Source organism: Lithobates pipiens, unplaced genomic scaffold, assembly GCF_037356315.1.
Source record: "Lithobates pipiens isolate NorthernLeopardFrog02 unplaced genomic scaffold, aLitPip1_a1.2 Scaffold_22, whole genome shotgun sequence".
Lineage (NCBI taxonomy): Eukaryota > Metazoa > Chordata > Amphibia > Anura > Ranidae > Lithobates > Lithobates pipiens.
The window spans coordinates 118,206,157-118,224,456 of NW_027507784.1; the positions used below are offsets into that span (position 1 = coordinate 118,206,157).

The window sequence follows — 18,300 nt, forward strand, 5'->3', positions numbered from 1 at the left end:
ATGCTTTGTGTGGATTGCACTTATTTTAGGACCAAAACCCAGCTCATCGCCATTTATGACATCATTCATCATTAGTTGCCTGCAATAAAATTCTTATATATATATATATTTTTTTAGTACATGAAGTGTATAAAACGTAACTCCGGGAGGGGGGAGGGTTGTAAAGGGTGTAAGGTAAGCACATAAGTGTGTAACTGATACATTGTCTCAGATTATTCTTTAAAAATGGCAAAGTTTTATGCTAGGAGAAAACAAAATAATTTACCAAAAAAACATACAAGACATACCAGATTTTTGGGAAGATAATGCCACGACTAAGGCTGGATCAATTTCACAGGGCAATCCAGCTGCAGATGACAATTCATACACATTCATTGCAACCTTTAAAAAAAGGAAAACAGAAGTCATTAATAGTTATTCTTCCAAGCAGCCCATATCCAGCTGTGGTTTTTCATCACAGCGCCTCTTTTTAGCCAGATTTCACACACAACTGTAGGAAAGAATGTGTTACCTATAGTAACCAGGATCCACTTAGGAGTCCTTCAGTGCATGCAAGTGATAAATTGTCTCACTTTCAGCACTGTGCAAGGATATTCTGTCCTCCAGATGTTTATGAAGAATGTCTGGTTTAAAAAGAATCAAAGTCAGCACGTACAAATACTCTACACCTGCTGCTATAAAAAAAAAAAAAAAAAATACTTGCTGTAGCATAGAGTCCAGCTCTATCTTTCCCTCTGCAGATTCTTATAATGGTTGCACTATCATCTTAGATTAGAGAGGCAGCTGCGATTTCCTGATAATTTACAGCCAGCCTCCCATCTCATGATGCAGGGAGACCTGAAGACCTGAAGTCTTGCAGTATCCTGGGACATGTGACATTATCGCAGGGAGTGGGTGAATGTGGCCCAAGGTGACTTTATCCTCACCTAGGTAAGGCTTAAGGAAGTGGGAGCAGGTATGTCAAAAAAAAGGTACCCCATCCCAGAAAAAAATAAATAAATTTGGATAAACGTTAGCAGTCCTAGCAGGCTAAAATTACTCGATAAAGTCAGTTATACTTTAACCACTTGGACAATTCTGACACTTCCCACCAACACACATGTAAAAATATATATTTTGTTTGCTAGAAAAGTGCTTAGAACCCCCAAACATTTATGTTTTGAACACAGAGACCCAGAGAATAAAATGATGGTTTTTGTAATTTTTTTTATGTTCTATGATATTTGCGCAGCCATTTTTAAAATGCAAATTTTGAGGGGAAAAGAGAAAGAGAAAAAAGCTATTTACTTAACCACATCAATACTGGGCACTTTCACCCCCTTCCTTCCCAGGCCAATTTTCAGCTTTCAGCGCTCTCACACTTTCAGTGACAATTGCGCGGTCGTTCTACACTGCATCCAAATTACATTTTTATCATTTTGTTTACACAAATAGAGCTTTCTTTTGGTGGTATTTATTCATGACTCCGTTTTTTTATTTTTTGCGATATAAGCAAAAAAAAAAAAAAAAAAAAAGAAGAGCAGAAATTTGGAAAAAAAAAGCAATATTTTCTTTTTTCTATTTAAAAGAAATCTAATAAAAATCTAATTTTGTCATAAATTTAAGCCAAAATGTATTCTTCTATATGTTTTTGGTAAAAAAAAAATTCCATTAAGTGTATAATTGGTTTGTGATCATGGACATATGTACAGAAATGATCATGTACAGATGTGCGCAGGTGATAACAGACATATGGGAGCAGATAATCACTGAGGCATATGATTTTAGTGGGACATATGTGGGGGACAGGTGTTATTATTTGGGGACATCTGTGTTTTACATTGTGTGGTGACAAAAAGCTGTAAAAAAAAAAAAAACTGCTCATACTCACTGATCACCAGCCAGCTGCAGCGATCCGCTCTCCTCACCGACAACTTCCGTGTGAGCAGAAGAGAGCCGATTGCCTAGACATCATATAACCACTGTGATTGGACACGGCCATCATGTGATCAGGAGGGCCAATCACAGAGCCCTCCTGTCGATCGGAGATGTGTCGTGTTCCCGAACGTCCACTCAGGAGAGAGCGCCCACCTGGCCGTTTATGTATATTGGCCGGGTGGAAAGTAGTTCATTTTAGTGTGCACAAACAATAACAACAAACTTGTTGGTAAAATATTAAAGGTGATGTTACGCTAGGTAAATAGATACCCAACATGCCATGTTTTAAAGTGTGTATGCCTGTCCAACAGTAACAAACTACAGTAGCTAAAAAATCTCCACAGGCAACATTTTAAAAGCCAGTTTAAAGTTACACAGGAGGTCTGTTGCTAGAATTATTGCTCTTAATCTAACATTTGTGACGATACCTCACTTGTGGTGTGATCACCGTTTGCGTTAGCATTTGTGTGGTAGCATTTTCTTTTTTTTTTTATTGTATTTAAAAAAAAAAATAATAATTGACACGGCCCCTTAAAAAAAAAATGTTGATCAACTTTATTGCTATCACAAGGAATGGACAACATCCCTTGCATGAGCAGTGGCCAGTATACTTTACTGGGAGATCTAAAGGGTCTATTAGACCCCAGATCTCTCCTCTCCTCTGCCCTCAAGCATCTGATCAAATGTAGATTTGTAATGCATTCTTTGCAAGTGTCCAGTCACCTGAAGGTACTATCTTAACGCAGGGTCCATGAATATCAAGTCTCTGTCCTGTAGGCCTCATACATACTAGACGTTTTTACAACTGTGGTTTGCATGCACACATAAGTTATCAGCGTATTTTGGCAGGGGCGTTTTCTGGCTGGAAAAAAAAAACCCCCAGCACTAGTAGGTTTTAAGAGGACCTTTTCAGCTGTAAAAATTATTTAACTCTGATAAAAGCTTAAAAACAAAAAGTAAAAAACTCATTGTAAAGTTACAGCTAATGCTACTGGCATTTTTAGAATGTCCAGCGTGCATGAGGTCTTATTGTGCGATACAACTAAGACTTAGAAAACCATATTCAGTTCATTGGGAAACTAGCAGCTTTATTCTGGAAACTTTAATAATGGCAGTGGGAGAACATGGTTGAACTTGGGGTTCTTGGTCCTACAAGTGAATGTACTTTGTATTGGTGTAGTTACAATGAACCTTATGATACAATATTTTCCTTTGTCACATTTTCCTGTGCCTCTGCGAGAAACTGTATACAGGACTATTCACCCTCTACAAAGAAAGAGCAGCAGTGTCTGGTCTTTATTTTTTCAGTTTTCACACTGAATCACTGCACAGATCTTGTAGAAAAACACAAAGTACACCAATTGGCATGGGGGGAAATGTATAGCCTGCCATTGATGACCATTGTGATGCAGTCTGCTATTGCTGACCACAGTAAAATTGTGCTAGTTTCCCAGCTGTCCTGGTGAAGCTTTAGAATACATCCCAAGTCGCTGACCAAAAATGAGAGAAGGGAAAACAAACATTCCAACTCTCATACTTTATTTGGATGACCAACAAATATTTTAAAGTGATACTAAAGTCTTGTTTTTTGTTGTTTAAAAATAACAAACATGTCACACCTGCTCTGAGTAGTGCTTTTGCACAGAGCAGCCCAGATCCTTCTCTACTCGGGTCCCTCTTTGGAGCTCGTGGCTCCTCCCACCTGTCAAGTGCCCCCATAGCAAGCAGCTTGCTATGGGGCAACAAAGCCGAGCAGCTGCTCTGTGTCTTCACTCAGACATGGAGCTGCGGTTCGACCCCATCCCCTCTCTCTCCTCATTGGCTCACTGATTGACAGCAGCGGGAGCCAATGGCACCCGCTCTATGTCTCAGCCATTTAGGAGGGAGAGTCCCAGATAGCCAAGTCTTTTGTACAACACTACTGGATTGAGATGAGGCTCAGGTGTGTATTGGGGGGAGGGGGGGGGGGGGGTTGCTGCTGCACACAGAAAGTTTTTTATCTAAATGCATTAAGATAAAAAAAAAAAAAAAAAAAACTTCAGCCTTTACCACTTTAGGGAGGAGGCAAACGGGAGCCTTTGTTTTCTAGCCAAGTTTACTTTATCTGAACTACTTTTTACAGTTTGACTACTTAAGGTAGGAGAAGAACTCCTCTGAGTGGGTGTTGCTGCTTCATGGTACAGTCTCTTACCTTCATGTCAGTCTCCCTTGGAATGTGATCCTTGAAGTCTTCCACAGAACTTACAAGGAAAGGAATGTGGTAAGATAAGACCTGAAAGAAGGATTGAAAACTGTTATTACACCAGTCCCTCTGATCTGCTAAACAGCTGATAAAAGATATTCACTATGCATTTATGAAACAAGTTGTTCAAGAAGTTTGCTGCTAAAATGTCAGGCATGAAATAGATTATGAATATCAAAAATAGATTTTCCAATGAACTCTCTAAAACAGCATTAAACCATCCATTTGGAAAAGTATTTATGGCGCTTTCAAGACAGAATTATGATCCTAAATCATTATAATTGGGTATGGTCAAAAAACGTAGTACAAGATACAGACCTCAATATAAAAGTAACCACCTGCTATGGATGCAAACAATTCTGATTGCTCACATACAGTACATGCAGCAAACGGGTAATAATGCATGAATAAAAACAAAACTGACAGAATTAAAAAGGCAGAGAAAAGAGCTGGTGATTGACAGTCAACAGTTCTTCGCTCACAGAGGACCGAGAACTGATCAATTGTCTTTGATCGCTCAGTTCTCACTCTTAGCACTAGAGGGGGACCTAGGTAAATATGATTTCTTTAAAAAAAAAAGTAGTTTCCAATTCTTTGCTTATAAAAAAAATGTAGGCTGCTGACAGTCCTTATGCTAGGTATCAATAATTGGTAACTGTAAATCTCTTTAGAAATAAGTTTATATCCCACCTGCGGTTAAGACCAAGTGGAACCCTTGAGTGTAAATTAAGAAAATCCACTTTTCTGCAGCAGGGATATTTCCTCCTCTAAGATCAGGAAGCGCCCTTTCATCAACAGTAGTAGCAAAAGTGGGGACACCTTTCCCATGTTGATTTGTTTTCTTACATTTTAGCTTTAACTGAATTAATTCTTTGCTATCCCTTGACATGACTCATCTCTTCACCTTACTGGATTAGCCAACTGGGACAGCCTCTATCCTACAAGCATGTGTTAATACAGTAGCTTCGGCTTCCATTTCAAATGATTGCAACATTTCAAAATGCACTTATAATTGCCCATTCAAATGGCCTTGATGATATGGCCAGGATGGCGAATAGCGGCTCTTAAAATAGTAACATCGATACGTAATTTGCCACTGAGACAGGAAATCTCCCCAAGGCTTTACTTTTTCAAACACCTTTTCGAAGGTGGCAGGACATAGATGATACAATCTATTCCTTCATCAACACAGTGTTGATGGGGAGCTACTAACAGTGATGCATAGCATAATAGCCACTGGCCATAATCACAGGTAAAAAAAAATAAAAAGACATGCTGCAGATCGATGGTTTGAACCATCTATGGCCAGCTTAAATCTGTCATCCGGGTCCCTTGCTAGCGCTATTTCCACATGTAGGAGACTGGTAATCCAGCACTACAGATGTGCAGATGTAGGATGGTACTCGTGGTCATCACCTGCCGGACACTAAAACAAGGACCCCGTCTCCTGTGCTCTGTTGAAGAGATAAAACTTGGGTCCTGACAATCAAATGATCACAGACTGTAGTGAGTTAAAGAAATATATATCTCTCTGAATGCCCCTTATTATAGCTATTCGTTTAAAAAGAAAACAAGGGGGCAGGGGTTGGGGTGCAATGGGGAACCCAGAGTTAAGCCTAAATCAAGGTCCCCAAAGCACCTCTTTTTAAATAATTGTTTTGTCTGTTTTATGTTTGCTTTCATGAGGACAAAATATATATTTTTTTTAAATTAATTTCTCTTTATTTATTATTTCAATTTATCATAACAATATCCAGATGTATTTTAAACAACCGTACACTTCATAAAAACACAAGTAAAAAAACATAATACAATAAGGTTTGCTATCTAACATGTCCAATTTCTTATCTCCCTAACCCTCCCTTCCTTCCCCCTCCCCCCTATCCCACCTCTGTACCAGTTAAACATCACACAGTCTCCATAACTGTCACTATTTCGGGACTCAGCTATTAATAGGTATTAACCTCTTTCTACTCCTATCCTCGTGCAGTAGTATTAATCCATTGGGTGCTCCATTCCCTTCCACCAAGGGGCCCATATTTTCTCAAACCCTTTGAGGTTTCCCCTACGTATATATACCGTTCTTTCCTTCCACACCAACTCATTGATAACTTGGGTCCAATCACTCAATAGGGGTGCTTCCGTCGCCTGCCACCTTTGCGCTATCAACTTCCGCGCTTGAAACAAACATCGTGTAACTACAGTTGTTATATTCCACCCTTCCCCCCGGTTTCTCCTATAACCCAGTATACATGTACCTGGATCTAGGTCCAGCTTTGTCCCAAATATTCTGTTTATAGTTTCAACTATTTCCTCCCAGTACCGGAATAGCTTTGGACACCTCCACACCATGTGTATGAGGTCTCCAAAGCCACCACATCTAGGACAATTAGCATCTGTCCTCTTACCGAACCTAAACAGCTTTTTGGGGGTAAAATAGGCTCGGTGTATCAACATTAAATGCGATATTTTTTGTGATGGGGAAATTGAGGTTAGTGGCCCAAGCTCCAATACTCTCTTCCACTGTTCATCAGACATTACACCTATGTCTTCCTCCCATTTCTCCTTTTGTTTAACCAGGTCGGTTTCCCCATTAGGATTTTTACATAATGATTCATACATGGTCGAGATAAACCCCCTGGACTTATCCATCGAGTTTATCTTCTGTGCTAGTGATGTCCTGTCCAGTACAGGTGTCTGGGAGCCAAATTGTGCTTCCAGGGCATGCCTGATTTGTAAATATCGGAAAAATGTCTGTTGGGGTATGCTATATTCCTCTTTTAAGTCCATAAATGACTTCAGAGTTCCATCCTCATATAATTGACCCAGTCTTGTTATCCCTTTCCTCTCCCATACATTAATTTTTCCTACTGACAATACCTCCTGCAAGTTCTTATTATCCCATAGGGGCGTGTATTCTGACCATTCCCTGCATCCTGTCCGTTTTTTTACCGTTATCCATATTTTCCGCATCATTACTATTGTAGGGACCTTATACTTAAAGGAATTCGCCTCTAAAGCATCAGTCAGGGTTTCATGCGGGGTTTCTATCAACCTCCCCCCCCTATTTAAATTACCCACCTCTTTCTGATCGCTATCCACCATGTGTTGTAGCTGTGCTGCTAGGTAGTAGTTCCTAGGGCTGGGCACCGCCGCTCCCCCTCTATCTGTTGGTAACTGCAACGCCTGCAGCCGAATTCTCGCCTTTCCCTTTTTCCAAATTAACTCCCGGAAGAGAGTTTCAATTTTTCTAAACCACTTCTTACATATCCAAACTGGTGCGTTATGCAGTATGTATAACAATTGTGGCAGCCATATCATCTTGATTAGACTGCATCGGCCTGCCGCTGACAGGGGAAGCCGACTCCAGGCGTCGCAGTTCTTCTTAAATTTGCTCAACAACGGACCCACATTCCTATCCACATATTGGCTAACATCTGATGTTAAATATATGCCTAGATATTTCAATGCCACTACTACCTCCATTTGTGGAATCCCTGATGCGGTCACATCCCTCAGGCCATCAACCTGGAGCAGTTCTGATTTCCCCCAGTTTATTAATAACCCCGTAAAGCCTCCAAACTTTTCTACCACTTTGATTACTTTCTCAAGCGATTGCCCAGTATCTCCCAAAAAGAGGAGAACATCGTCCGCATATAGGGCGATCCTCTCCTCTCTACCCCCCCCCCTTTGAAACCCAGTTATCTCAGGATGTGACCTGACGGCTATTGCCAGCGGCTCCATCGCCAGCGCAAAGAGCAACGGGGAGAGTGGACATCCCTGTCTCGTGCCTCTGCTCATTTCAAGTTTTCCGGACTGATTCCCATTAATCCTTATTAACAAGATTATACAAAATATATATAGAAGCAGTCCATACACTGTTGTAAACAACCGCTCCTACAGTTTCCACTTTGAAAACTAAAACAAAGCATATTGAGGTAATCCACGTTTCTTGCAAAGCTTATTTTACTGCCCTGCCTAAATGCAGATTCATCAGAAACACAAATACATTTTAAGAGGACCTAATTTTCAGCAACAAAAGTTAAAAAGCAGCTTCCCTTTTAAGTGGAGACTGCTGGAAAGCGCACAATCTGATGCAGCTCAACTTCACCACTAAAAGCAATGCATCTCTGGGGCCTGAGCTTTGTTTCAAGGTTTGACACTAGACCAAGTGAAAGGGTTTTTTTCTATTTGCATGCTTTCTAAGTTGATTCAGACAAAATTTGGGCTATGGGGGCTAAAAGGTTAACACATTCTCATTTAAGTTTTCAAAAGGGAAGCATATGATCTGCTGTATTCTTGTGTAAACTACAGCTAGAACAGTGTGCGTAAATGGAGAGGGTTCAAAAAGACAGAACAATGGCACGCTAAAATGAAGGATTACTACCATTATCTCTTTTCACAGTTAGCACTCTGAAGTATTAAAGAGGATGAGTCAATCTGAACAGCTGGAACATCAAACGCGCTGTTCTACTTTAGATGCATGTGAGAAAATAAGCACTTGTAAAGTCTTCAATTATACACCTGACCATATCGAAAAGCAACCATTACACTGGCATGCTGGAATGTGGAGTTTATAATCAGAGTGTAGCAAAAATGGTTCTGACATTTATGATGTGTCTAGGTTTGAGAAGCCATTGTCTATTTTTTTTTATTTTAAAAGAAAAACCCACACTAAGAATATAGAGAGCCTGCTTGAACTGTGGATCACGATATGACTTAAAAAGGAAGTCTGTGCTAAAACTAAAACCACTGCATCTATAGACACCAACGATTTAACACTAACCTATCTAGCCAAATAAATCAGTATACATACCTTTTTGGAAGGCGATCCAACCCGATCCCCAGCGGCGGAAGCGCTGCAGAGGACAGAGGTGTCAACGGCTGTGAAATGAATGGGAAGTGACGTCACCCATAGACTTACTATGGGGCTTCCATCATCGTCCCTGTCCTCTGCACCTGCCTACACAGCGAAGGATCAGGTCGGAGCGGCTTCCAAAAAGGTAAGCATACTGATTATTTCTTTACAGGGTTAGATAGGTTAGTGTTAGATCGTTGGTGTCTATAGATGCAGGAATTTCACTTTTAGCATGGACTTCCACTTTAATTCTTATAATTTGCAAAATTGTTCCAAGTTAGCAATTCAAAGTAGTAAAGCCAAAGATGGCCAGGAAACTAATATATTTGGTTGAAGGTCAGCAAACACAACTTCAGTATTTAAAAATGGTACTTATGACTGCACCTCAGTTGTGTAAAACTACAGTGTATACAGTGCCTTGCGAAAGTATTCGGCCCCCTTGAACTTTTCAACCTTTTGCCACATTTCAGGCTTCAAACATAAAGATATAACATTTTTATTTTTTGTGAAGAATCACCAACAAGTGGGACACAATTGTGAAGTGGAACGAAATCTATTGGATTTTTGAAACTTTTTTAACCAATATAAAAATGAAAAGTAGGGCGTGCAAAATTATTCAGCCCCCTTGCGTTAATACTTTGTAGAGCCACCTTTTGCTGCGATTACAGCTGCAAGTCGCTTGGGGTATGTCTCTATCAGTTTTGCACATCGAGAGACTGAAATTCTTGCCCATTCTTCCTTGCAAAACAGCTCGAGCTCAGTGAGGTTGGATGGAGAGCGTTTGTGAACAGCAGTTTTCAGCTCTTTCCACAGATTCTCGATTGGATTCAGGTCTGGACTTTGACTTAGCCATTCTAGCACCTGGATACATTTATTTGTGAACCATTCCTTTGTAGATTTTGCTGTATGTTTGGGATCATTGTCTTGTTGGAAGATAAATCTCCGTCCCAGTTTCAGGTCTTTTGCAGACTCCCACAGGTTTTCATCCAGAATGGTCCTGTATTTGGCTGCATCCATCTTCCCCTCAATTTTAGCCATCTTCCCTGTCCCTGCTGAAGAAAAGCAGGCCCAAACCATGATGCTGCCACCACCATGTTTGACAGTGGGGATGGTGTGTTGAGGGTGATGAGCTGTGTTGCTTTTACGCCAAACATATCGTTTTGCATTGTGGGAAAAAAGTTTGATTTTGGTTTCATCTGACCAGAGCACTTTCTTCCACATGTTTGGTGCGTCTCCCAGGTGGCTTGTGGCAAACTTTAGACGAGAATTTTTATGGATATCTTTGAGAAATAGCTTTCTTCTTGCCACTCTTCCATAAAGGCCAGATTTGTGCAGTGTACAACTGATTGTTGTCCTATGGACAGACTCTCCCACCTCAGCTGTAGTTCTCTGCAGTTCATCCAGAGTGATCATGGGCCTCTTGGCTGCATCTCTGATCAGTCTTCTCCTTGTCTGAGCTGAAAGTTTAGAGGGACGGCCGGGTCTTGGTAGATTTGCAGTGGTCTGATACTCCTTCCATTTCAAAATGATCGCTTGCACAGTGCTCCTTGGGATGTTTAAAGCTTGGGAAATCTTTTTGTATCCAAATCCAGCTTTAAACTTCTCCACAACAGTATTACAGACCTGCCTGGTGTGTTCCTTGGTCTTCATGATTCTCTCTGCGCTTTCAACAGAACCCTGAGACTATCACAGAGTAGGTGCATTTATACAGAGACTTGATTACACACAGGTGAATTCTATTTATCACCATCAGTCATTTAGGACAACATTGGATCATTCAGAGATCCTCGCTGAACTTCTGGAGTGAGTTTGCTGCACTGAAAGTAAAGGGGCCGAATAATTTTGCACGCACCACTTTTCAGTTTTTTATTTGCTAAAAAAGTTTAAAATATCCAATAGATTTCGTTCCACTTCACAATTGTGTCCCACTTGTGAGTGATTCTTCACAAAAAATAAAAATGTTATATCTTTATGTTTGAAGCCTGAAATGTGGCAAAAGGTTGAAAAGTTCAAGGGGGCCGAATACTTTCGCAAGGCACTGTATCTTATATCAAATACATGAAGGAACGTTAATGGACTTGGCCACAGAAAGAAGATCCACAAATATTGTTCTGGTATTACAGCATGGATGCACGATGTGCAAATAGTGTTCCTGATCACTAGCCACACCAGTGCCAGTGTCACCAGAACTGCATAGCCAACAACAATGTTCCCGGATTGCTAGTTATACCAATGCCAATGTAAGGCAGTAACAGTGTCCTGATCGCCACCAAACTAGTATAGTTTCTGGTGAAACAGCATAAGCCAGTACCACTGTTCTAAATTGGTGGCCACATCAGGTGTCATTGGGTACCTGTAGAGCTACTGTCAAAAACATCCAAAAAAACATTTACACTAATGAAGAGGCCTTTCAAATTCTGATCAGGACCGATCTGTTAAGAGGAGCAGGGAGAAGACCTCACAGTCAGATTCAGAGTCTGCATATATGAGCCCCTCATACATTTTACACACAGCCTTAAACCACATGTCGGGTTGGAGGGGCAGTAAAACCACATGGTAAAGCTGTTTTTACCATCCCCAGCTTCTCCCCCTTTAGCAGCTGGGGGATGTACACATGCTGTGGCTGCAGCTGGAGGTATACCCAGGGTGAATGGGCCTGCACTTCAACTACCCCGCAACTGTGTCTATAGTGATGCTGCATTTACGGGCTTAAAACAGGTGGTGAGGAGGTAACATAATGCCTCTTTACCACCTTTAAAATTCCTCTGAAAAGCAATCTGTGCATGGATTGCTTTTCAGAGGAGCAGCAGTCCTGGCTGCTATCACACACAAGCCCTACAAAAGCAGTTCTGATGGTACAGGAATGGGGGGGGGGGTTCGGATTAAAAGCAACACACACACACACACACAGCCACATACACAAACAAATGCACACACACACACACACACACACACACACACACACACACACACACACATACAGACAGACAGACACATGCGCGCGCACACACACACATACATACAGACACATGCGCGCACACACACACACACACACATACAGACAGACACATGCACACACACACACACACACACACACACACACACACACACACACACACAAAGCCCTTTTAAAACTAATCTAGCTTCTAGCACAGTACTCTACCTTTCCAGCTTCCTCATTCAGCCGGGTACTACACTGTAGGGGGAAGCAGAGAGCACAAGCACACTCCCCTGCACTTTACTTTCACTTTTGAGGCTGACGGAGCTTCTCACAGTGCCGATGTACGGTTCGGCAGGGGATCAGGCTCATCTCACAGCCCTGATCCTGCAGCACACTGGTTGAGATAGCCAAGTGGGCAGTTCAAAACTAGGCAGCGATCAGCCCGCGGGCTGGACTTTGGACATGCCTGCTGTAGGCAATATCAAGAAGAGAAAAGATTGATCGCACACTTGAATCCAAAAGATGCTGTAGAAATGTCTTTATTGTCACGAGCCAGACAACATTGTAACGATGATCAGTTCAATGTTGTCTGGCTCATGACAAAGAAATTTCTACAGCATCTTTTAGATACAATGGTGCGATCAATCTTTTCTTCTCTTCATACGGATATAGCATGGGACCTTGTCAGCTTTATTACATTAGGAATATCATCTCTATGTGGACAATTTCTATTTCAGCATGCCACTTTTCAGACAACTTTTTCTCCAGCAAACTGTGGCTTGCGGTACGTGACCAGATCACAAAAGCTTTCCACAGAGACTTATCACAAAGCTGGCATCCACCAAAATAGCTCAGTACAAACTCTGGGAAGGTGTGCTCCAAAAACCTGTTTGCACTCTATAATATAAGGGTGTTCATCACTAATTCCAATTGCCAATATACATACAAATCATGTCCTAAGTCTACGTGAAGACATTCGAAAATATTAAGAAGAATTTACCGGGAAGGCCCTGTACCCAAAAGCCTTTCATCTGATGCAGTTAAGAGGAGAGACACTTCCCTGATCTTCTCCCCTCTACCCAGGCTGAACCTCCCAAAGTGTTGTAGATGCACCACTGTCTACCATAACTTGGTCTCTGCAGAAAAGGTTTTATTGCTACCGTGCCTCACTACGATATTAGTGAAGGTGCTTCTTATGTGCTTGACTAGCTGCCATTTATGCCTGTATCTGATCTTCTATGTACCAGCCCCTCACCTGTTATTTTAACCATATTTTTGACTTCTGCCTTGACTGACCCTTTGCCTGCATACTGATCACTTCACCGCTTGCTGCCTGAACTGATCTTGACCTATTTAGCGACCACATTTATAACCACCACCTGGACTGAGCCTTTGCCTGTTTGCTAACCACACCTCTGCCTGTACCAACCTATCTGCACATTCCACTGACTATATTCCTGCCGGACACCATTCGCCGATAACTGCACTCCTGGAACCACAGGCCTTTTCTTCAACCAGTAGGTTAGGCCTACTTGGCTTATAGGAACAGCGATTGCTGTAGGTAAAGCTACAATGAGCTAAATTCCCTGACCACTCGTATAAAGGCTAGCATTACAGAACATGGTTTTTGACCAGATGGATGACTTTTTCGTGACACACAAGATACAATGTCCAGTGCATAATTAGTTCAATCACTGAAAATGTCTCACATGTGGTATCCCCATACTCGAAAGGAGTAGCAGAATGTGCTTTTGGACCCAAACTATATTAAACAGGTGTCTCTCAAGACTCAATTGGGTTATCTTATGTAGCAATCGCTTGGTGTGAAGACAAGGACAGAGCTCGCCCAAGCTCTAGACCTCTAATGGAAAGGTCATGGAAATCGCACATCTTTGCAAAACCCGTAAGGTGGTATATGACGGCCTTGGCCCAGGTTCCAACCAGGTCACACTCCCAACAGGTTTCACTGCATCCGCAGAGCTTAGTCACGGGGGGATACTCATGACTAAGCTATGTGGGTGGAGTGAAAACTGTTGGGCCAATGGCATGGTTGGAGCCCTGGCTGAGGCCGTCATACACCTCCATACGGGTTTTGCAGGGATGTGCGACTTCCAGGATTTTTTCTATTACGTTAGGATGTGTTTTGGAATGTAACTCGAATATCTATAAAATATCTTATTGAATGAAAACTTAGAGGTGCACCAAACGAAAATTTTGGCGCCAAACCAGAAAATTCAGGATGCACTTGGCCAAAACCAAAAATAACAGTTTAAAAAAAATATATATACATATTTTTATATATAAATTGGATTAGATTTGACTTTTTAATGAAAATCATAACTTTAAATTAATATGAATTTATTGTTGGCCATTATCGGCACCTTTAGCACAAAAAAAGTTCACAAAATGCATTCCGTGGTGTTGTTAAAAATCTTGCTTGCTGAATGTTTGGTCAGTAAAAAAACAAAAAAAAAACTGCACCTCCCCGTTGAAATGCATTGAAAATGCAGCAAGAACACATCAATAACGCACCCGTGTTAGTTTTGATGTGGTTTTTGAGGCACATGACCTATGAAAAACACCATAAGCACAGTGAACTTGTGGTAAAATTGTGGCAAAATTGCTGCAAAATAGCATGCATTTTTGGCGGTGTCTTCTTTATCGGCAGAAGGCCGAAAACAAAATTTTTGGTCGCTAAAAGTTTTGTGCATCCCTAAAACGTTTTAAAAAAAAAAATACATCTTTTCTAAATTTTCCAAACACTTACGGCAATAAATGTAATCCACAAAAAAATTAAAAAATTAAATAAAAGACTTCCTATGCATCCTAGAAAATATTGTAGGTGACTGCTTCTTAAAGTATGTAGGTCTGTGGGCGTTTCTATTTTCCTAGTGCTCCAGGTCCTCCAAAAAGTGATAGGGAGGAATGTATGCTCCTTAGAATTTAGGCCCCTCTATGCAGCTAGTCTGCAAAAAATCTCAAACATGTGGCAACCCCATACTCGGGGGGGGCGCAGAAGAATAGGGTGCAAGTCTTACTATACTATTATAAGAGGTCTTATTTGACATCTGAGTAAAAAGATACATACACTTTTTTTTCATATTCCAAAAACTTGTGGCTAAAAATGTGATCTTCAAAAAAGACTCACCAGTTCTTATGGTAAATTAATTTTATTTGTAAAGAAAGTTTATTTGCAAAGTTTGCAAAACAAACCGTTTTTTTTTTACCCAAAATGTTTGCTCTTGTTTGCCTTATAAATTATAATATTAAATATAATATTGCGTGACTGAATAACTGTCCAGGTATCAAAACTGAAGAATGGCCTGGAGAGAAAGGGAGTTTAACATGCTGGTCTTCAAGTGGTTAAAGAAACCATAATAATTTTAGGCATTTTAAGTATATTTACTATATAAATCTTTATTTCACAAACAGGGTCCAACACTATTGTCACAAACCATTATGGGCTCTCTAAAAAGAAGTACATTTTTCTACAGCCTGTTTAAAACGTTATACCATGTGAGCAGGGAGGGCAGACAAGTCACTTCCTAAAGACTCTTTCTCTAGTGTGTGTAAAATTAAGCTTGAGCCACTGAGCTCCATAAACTGGCTATATTTTGCAGCACAGCAGCTAAGAAAATAGTAAGCCAACTGGCATAAGGCATCTATGGAATAGGGTGCAAATTTAATTCAAGGTTCACTTAAAATGGTTTTATTTCCCTTTTTAAAGTTTGCACCATTTGATGCTGGGCAACAGCTATCATTTATTTTTTTTTATTTTTTTTTAAGGCGACTTAAAAAAAAAAAAAAAAAAAAGGTATGCAATACAAGTACACCTTGTTTGCATGCTGCTGCTTCCCTTGCTTCTTGCACCATCAGTCCTTAAAGCTACACAATCATGTGGGAATGCATGAGTGCTCTCTTAAGGAAGGTGTTATGTGGGCAAACATCACTACCAACACTCCTTGAAGGCCAGATGATTTTAACGTTTGAAGAAAGCTCATTGCTATTCCGACTAAACTTCTAGTAATGATTTTTAAAGCACCAGACATATCTGTTATACGTACTCCACAAGTGTGTATTATCGATAAGTCTTGTATTACCTGAAAATAAACAAACATATTGGTAGCAGACAGTAAAGTGTCCACACATTTTACTACAGTAACGATCCTCTTGCAGATCCTAGGAGTTCTCTTAAAACAAGTATTTGCAGCATACAAATACCATCTTGAATGCAAATGCAGACCTCTATCACTCCTCACAACATCCCACTATGGCATGTGCAAAAGCTCAATGAAGTAAGCATGTTTCATAATTTTTTGAGCCAGAAATGTATAAGCAGACACTCCTGGCCAGCTAAAGGGCAGTAGCAGTGACTAAAGTCAAAACAGTGGCAGGTTTACCTTAAAGAGGAGGGCCGGTTTTAAAAAAAAAAGAAAATAATAAAATAAAAATGTAAAAGTCAGCAGCTGCAAACACTGTAGCTGCTGACTTAATAAGCACACTTACCTGTCCAGGACGCCCCCGATGTCGGCCGCCCTAGGCTGACCCGTCTCTCGGTCTCGGGTCCCGGTGCCGCCATTTTGGCAAAGGGAAACAGGCAGTGGAGCCTTGCGGCTTCACTGCCCGTTTCCTACTGCGCATGCGCGAGTCACGCAGCGATTTGTGAATGGGACGCGCTGTGTTCTGGGACACACAGTTCCCCGAACACAGCGCGACCCATTACCCAGAAGACGCTGCACGGAGGAGAGAAGAAAGAAGATCTCTGCGGAGGAGGAAGGCGCAGATTAGGATGATGTGCCTAGCAACAGGCATTCCTGGTAAGTTAAAAAAAAAAAAAAAAAAACATTTTTTTTTTAATGATTTTTTTCTAATTTTTAATGTATTTTTTTTTTCAGGCTGGCCCTCCACTTTAACTTCATTTCCCAATCAGAAAGAACATGCTTTTAAAACAGGCCAACAACATAGAAGGGAAGAAAAATTACATTCTCTCCTAATGAAGCAACATTTTACAGTCCACCCCTAACTATGCTTTCACTGAAGATATCATCAGTGTGGCTTTCAAAGTAATTTCCAGGAAGGGAATGTGACATCTACATCTTAGATTTGATCTGAGATATTCCTGGCTAACGTCCTCATGTAAGAAGAAGAAAGAAAAGGGCCATTACCGGATTATACTGAACTAATATCAGGTGGAATACAAAGCTAATATGCATCTGGCACAGCTTCAGACGGTAGCAAGACAAATATTCTGATATACTTCAATGGCTTAGATTTAAAGCAGGACTCCATGAATTCAGCTCCTTTTTAACCACTTTCAGACCGGACCATTTTGCTGGCTTAAGACCAGACTACTTTTTGCGATTTGGCACTGTGTTGCTTTAACTGACAATTGCGCGGTCGTGCGACGTGGCTCCCAAACAAAATTGGCGTCCTTTTTTTCCCACAAATAGAGCTTTCTTTTGGTGGTATTTGATCACCCATGCGGTTTTTATTTTTTGCGCTATAAACAAAAATAGAGCTACAATTTTGGGAAAAAAACAAAACAAAAAAAAAAACGCATTATTTTTTACTTTTTGCTATAATAAATAAACCCCAAAAATATATAAAACTTTTTTTTTCCTCAGTTTAGGCCGATACGTATTCTTCTACATAATTTTGGTTAAAAAAAAAAAAAAATCGCAACAAGCGAATGTTTGGTTTGTGCAAAATTTATAGCGTTTACAAAAAAGTTTTATGGCATTTTTATTAATTTTTTTTTTACTAGTAATGGCGGCGATCAGCAATTTTTATTGTGTCTGCGACATTATGCCAGACACATCGGACATTTTTGACACATTTTTGGGACCACTGGCATTTATACAGCAATCAGTACTATACAAATGCTCTGATTCCTGTGTAAATGACACTGGCAGTGAAGGGGTTAACCGGGGGGTGGCAGTGTAGGGGTTAAGTGTGTCCTAGGGGCGTGTTACTAACTGTGGGGGGCTAAGCTGTGTGTTAGTGAACACTGATCTCTGCTCCAATCACAGGGAGCAGAGATCAGTGTCACTTGTTGATAGGCAGAACGGGGAGATGCTGTTTACATCGGCATCTCCCCGTTCAGCCTCCCCGTGAGACAATCGCGGGTATCCCCGCGGCGATAGAATCCGCAGGACACGCGACCGGACTCACGGGGTCCTGACCGGCGCACGCGCATCGCCGGCAGCTCGCACGCGATGGCAGGACGGCAAATACAAAATGGACGTACTTGTACGCCAGCTTGCCTGCCCGTGCCATTCTGCCGACTTACATCGTCGTGCGCCGGTCGGGAAGTGGTAAAAAAAATTAAAATAAAAATGAAGG

General features: G+C 41.0%; 1 protein-coding gene across 8 annotated transcripts in view; it reads right to left on the minus strand.

The window, feature by feature from the left end:
* NCKAP1 (NCK associated protein 1) overlaps positions 1-18,300 on the minus strand; it is a 175,174-nt gene that overhangs the window by 9,114 nt on the left and 147,760 nt on the right. For all 8 annotated transcript variants that reach the window (XM_077448133.1, XM_077448135.1, XM_077448132.1 and 5 more), the window contains 2 exons: positions 4,109-4,189; positions 288-381 (listed from right to left, as the gene is read on the minus strand). In XM_077448133.1, coding sequence (XP_077304259.1) covers positions 288-381; positions 4,109-4,189 — 175 coding nt within the window. The remainder of the gene's footprint in view (positions 1-287; positions 382-4,108; positions 4,190-18,300) is intronic.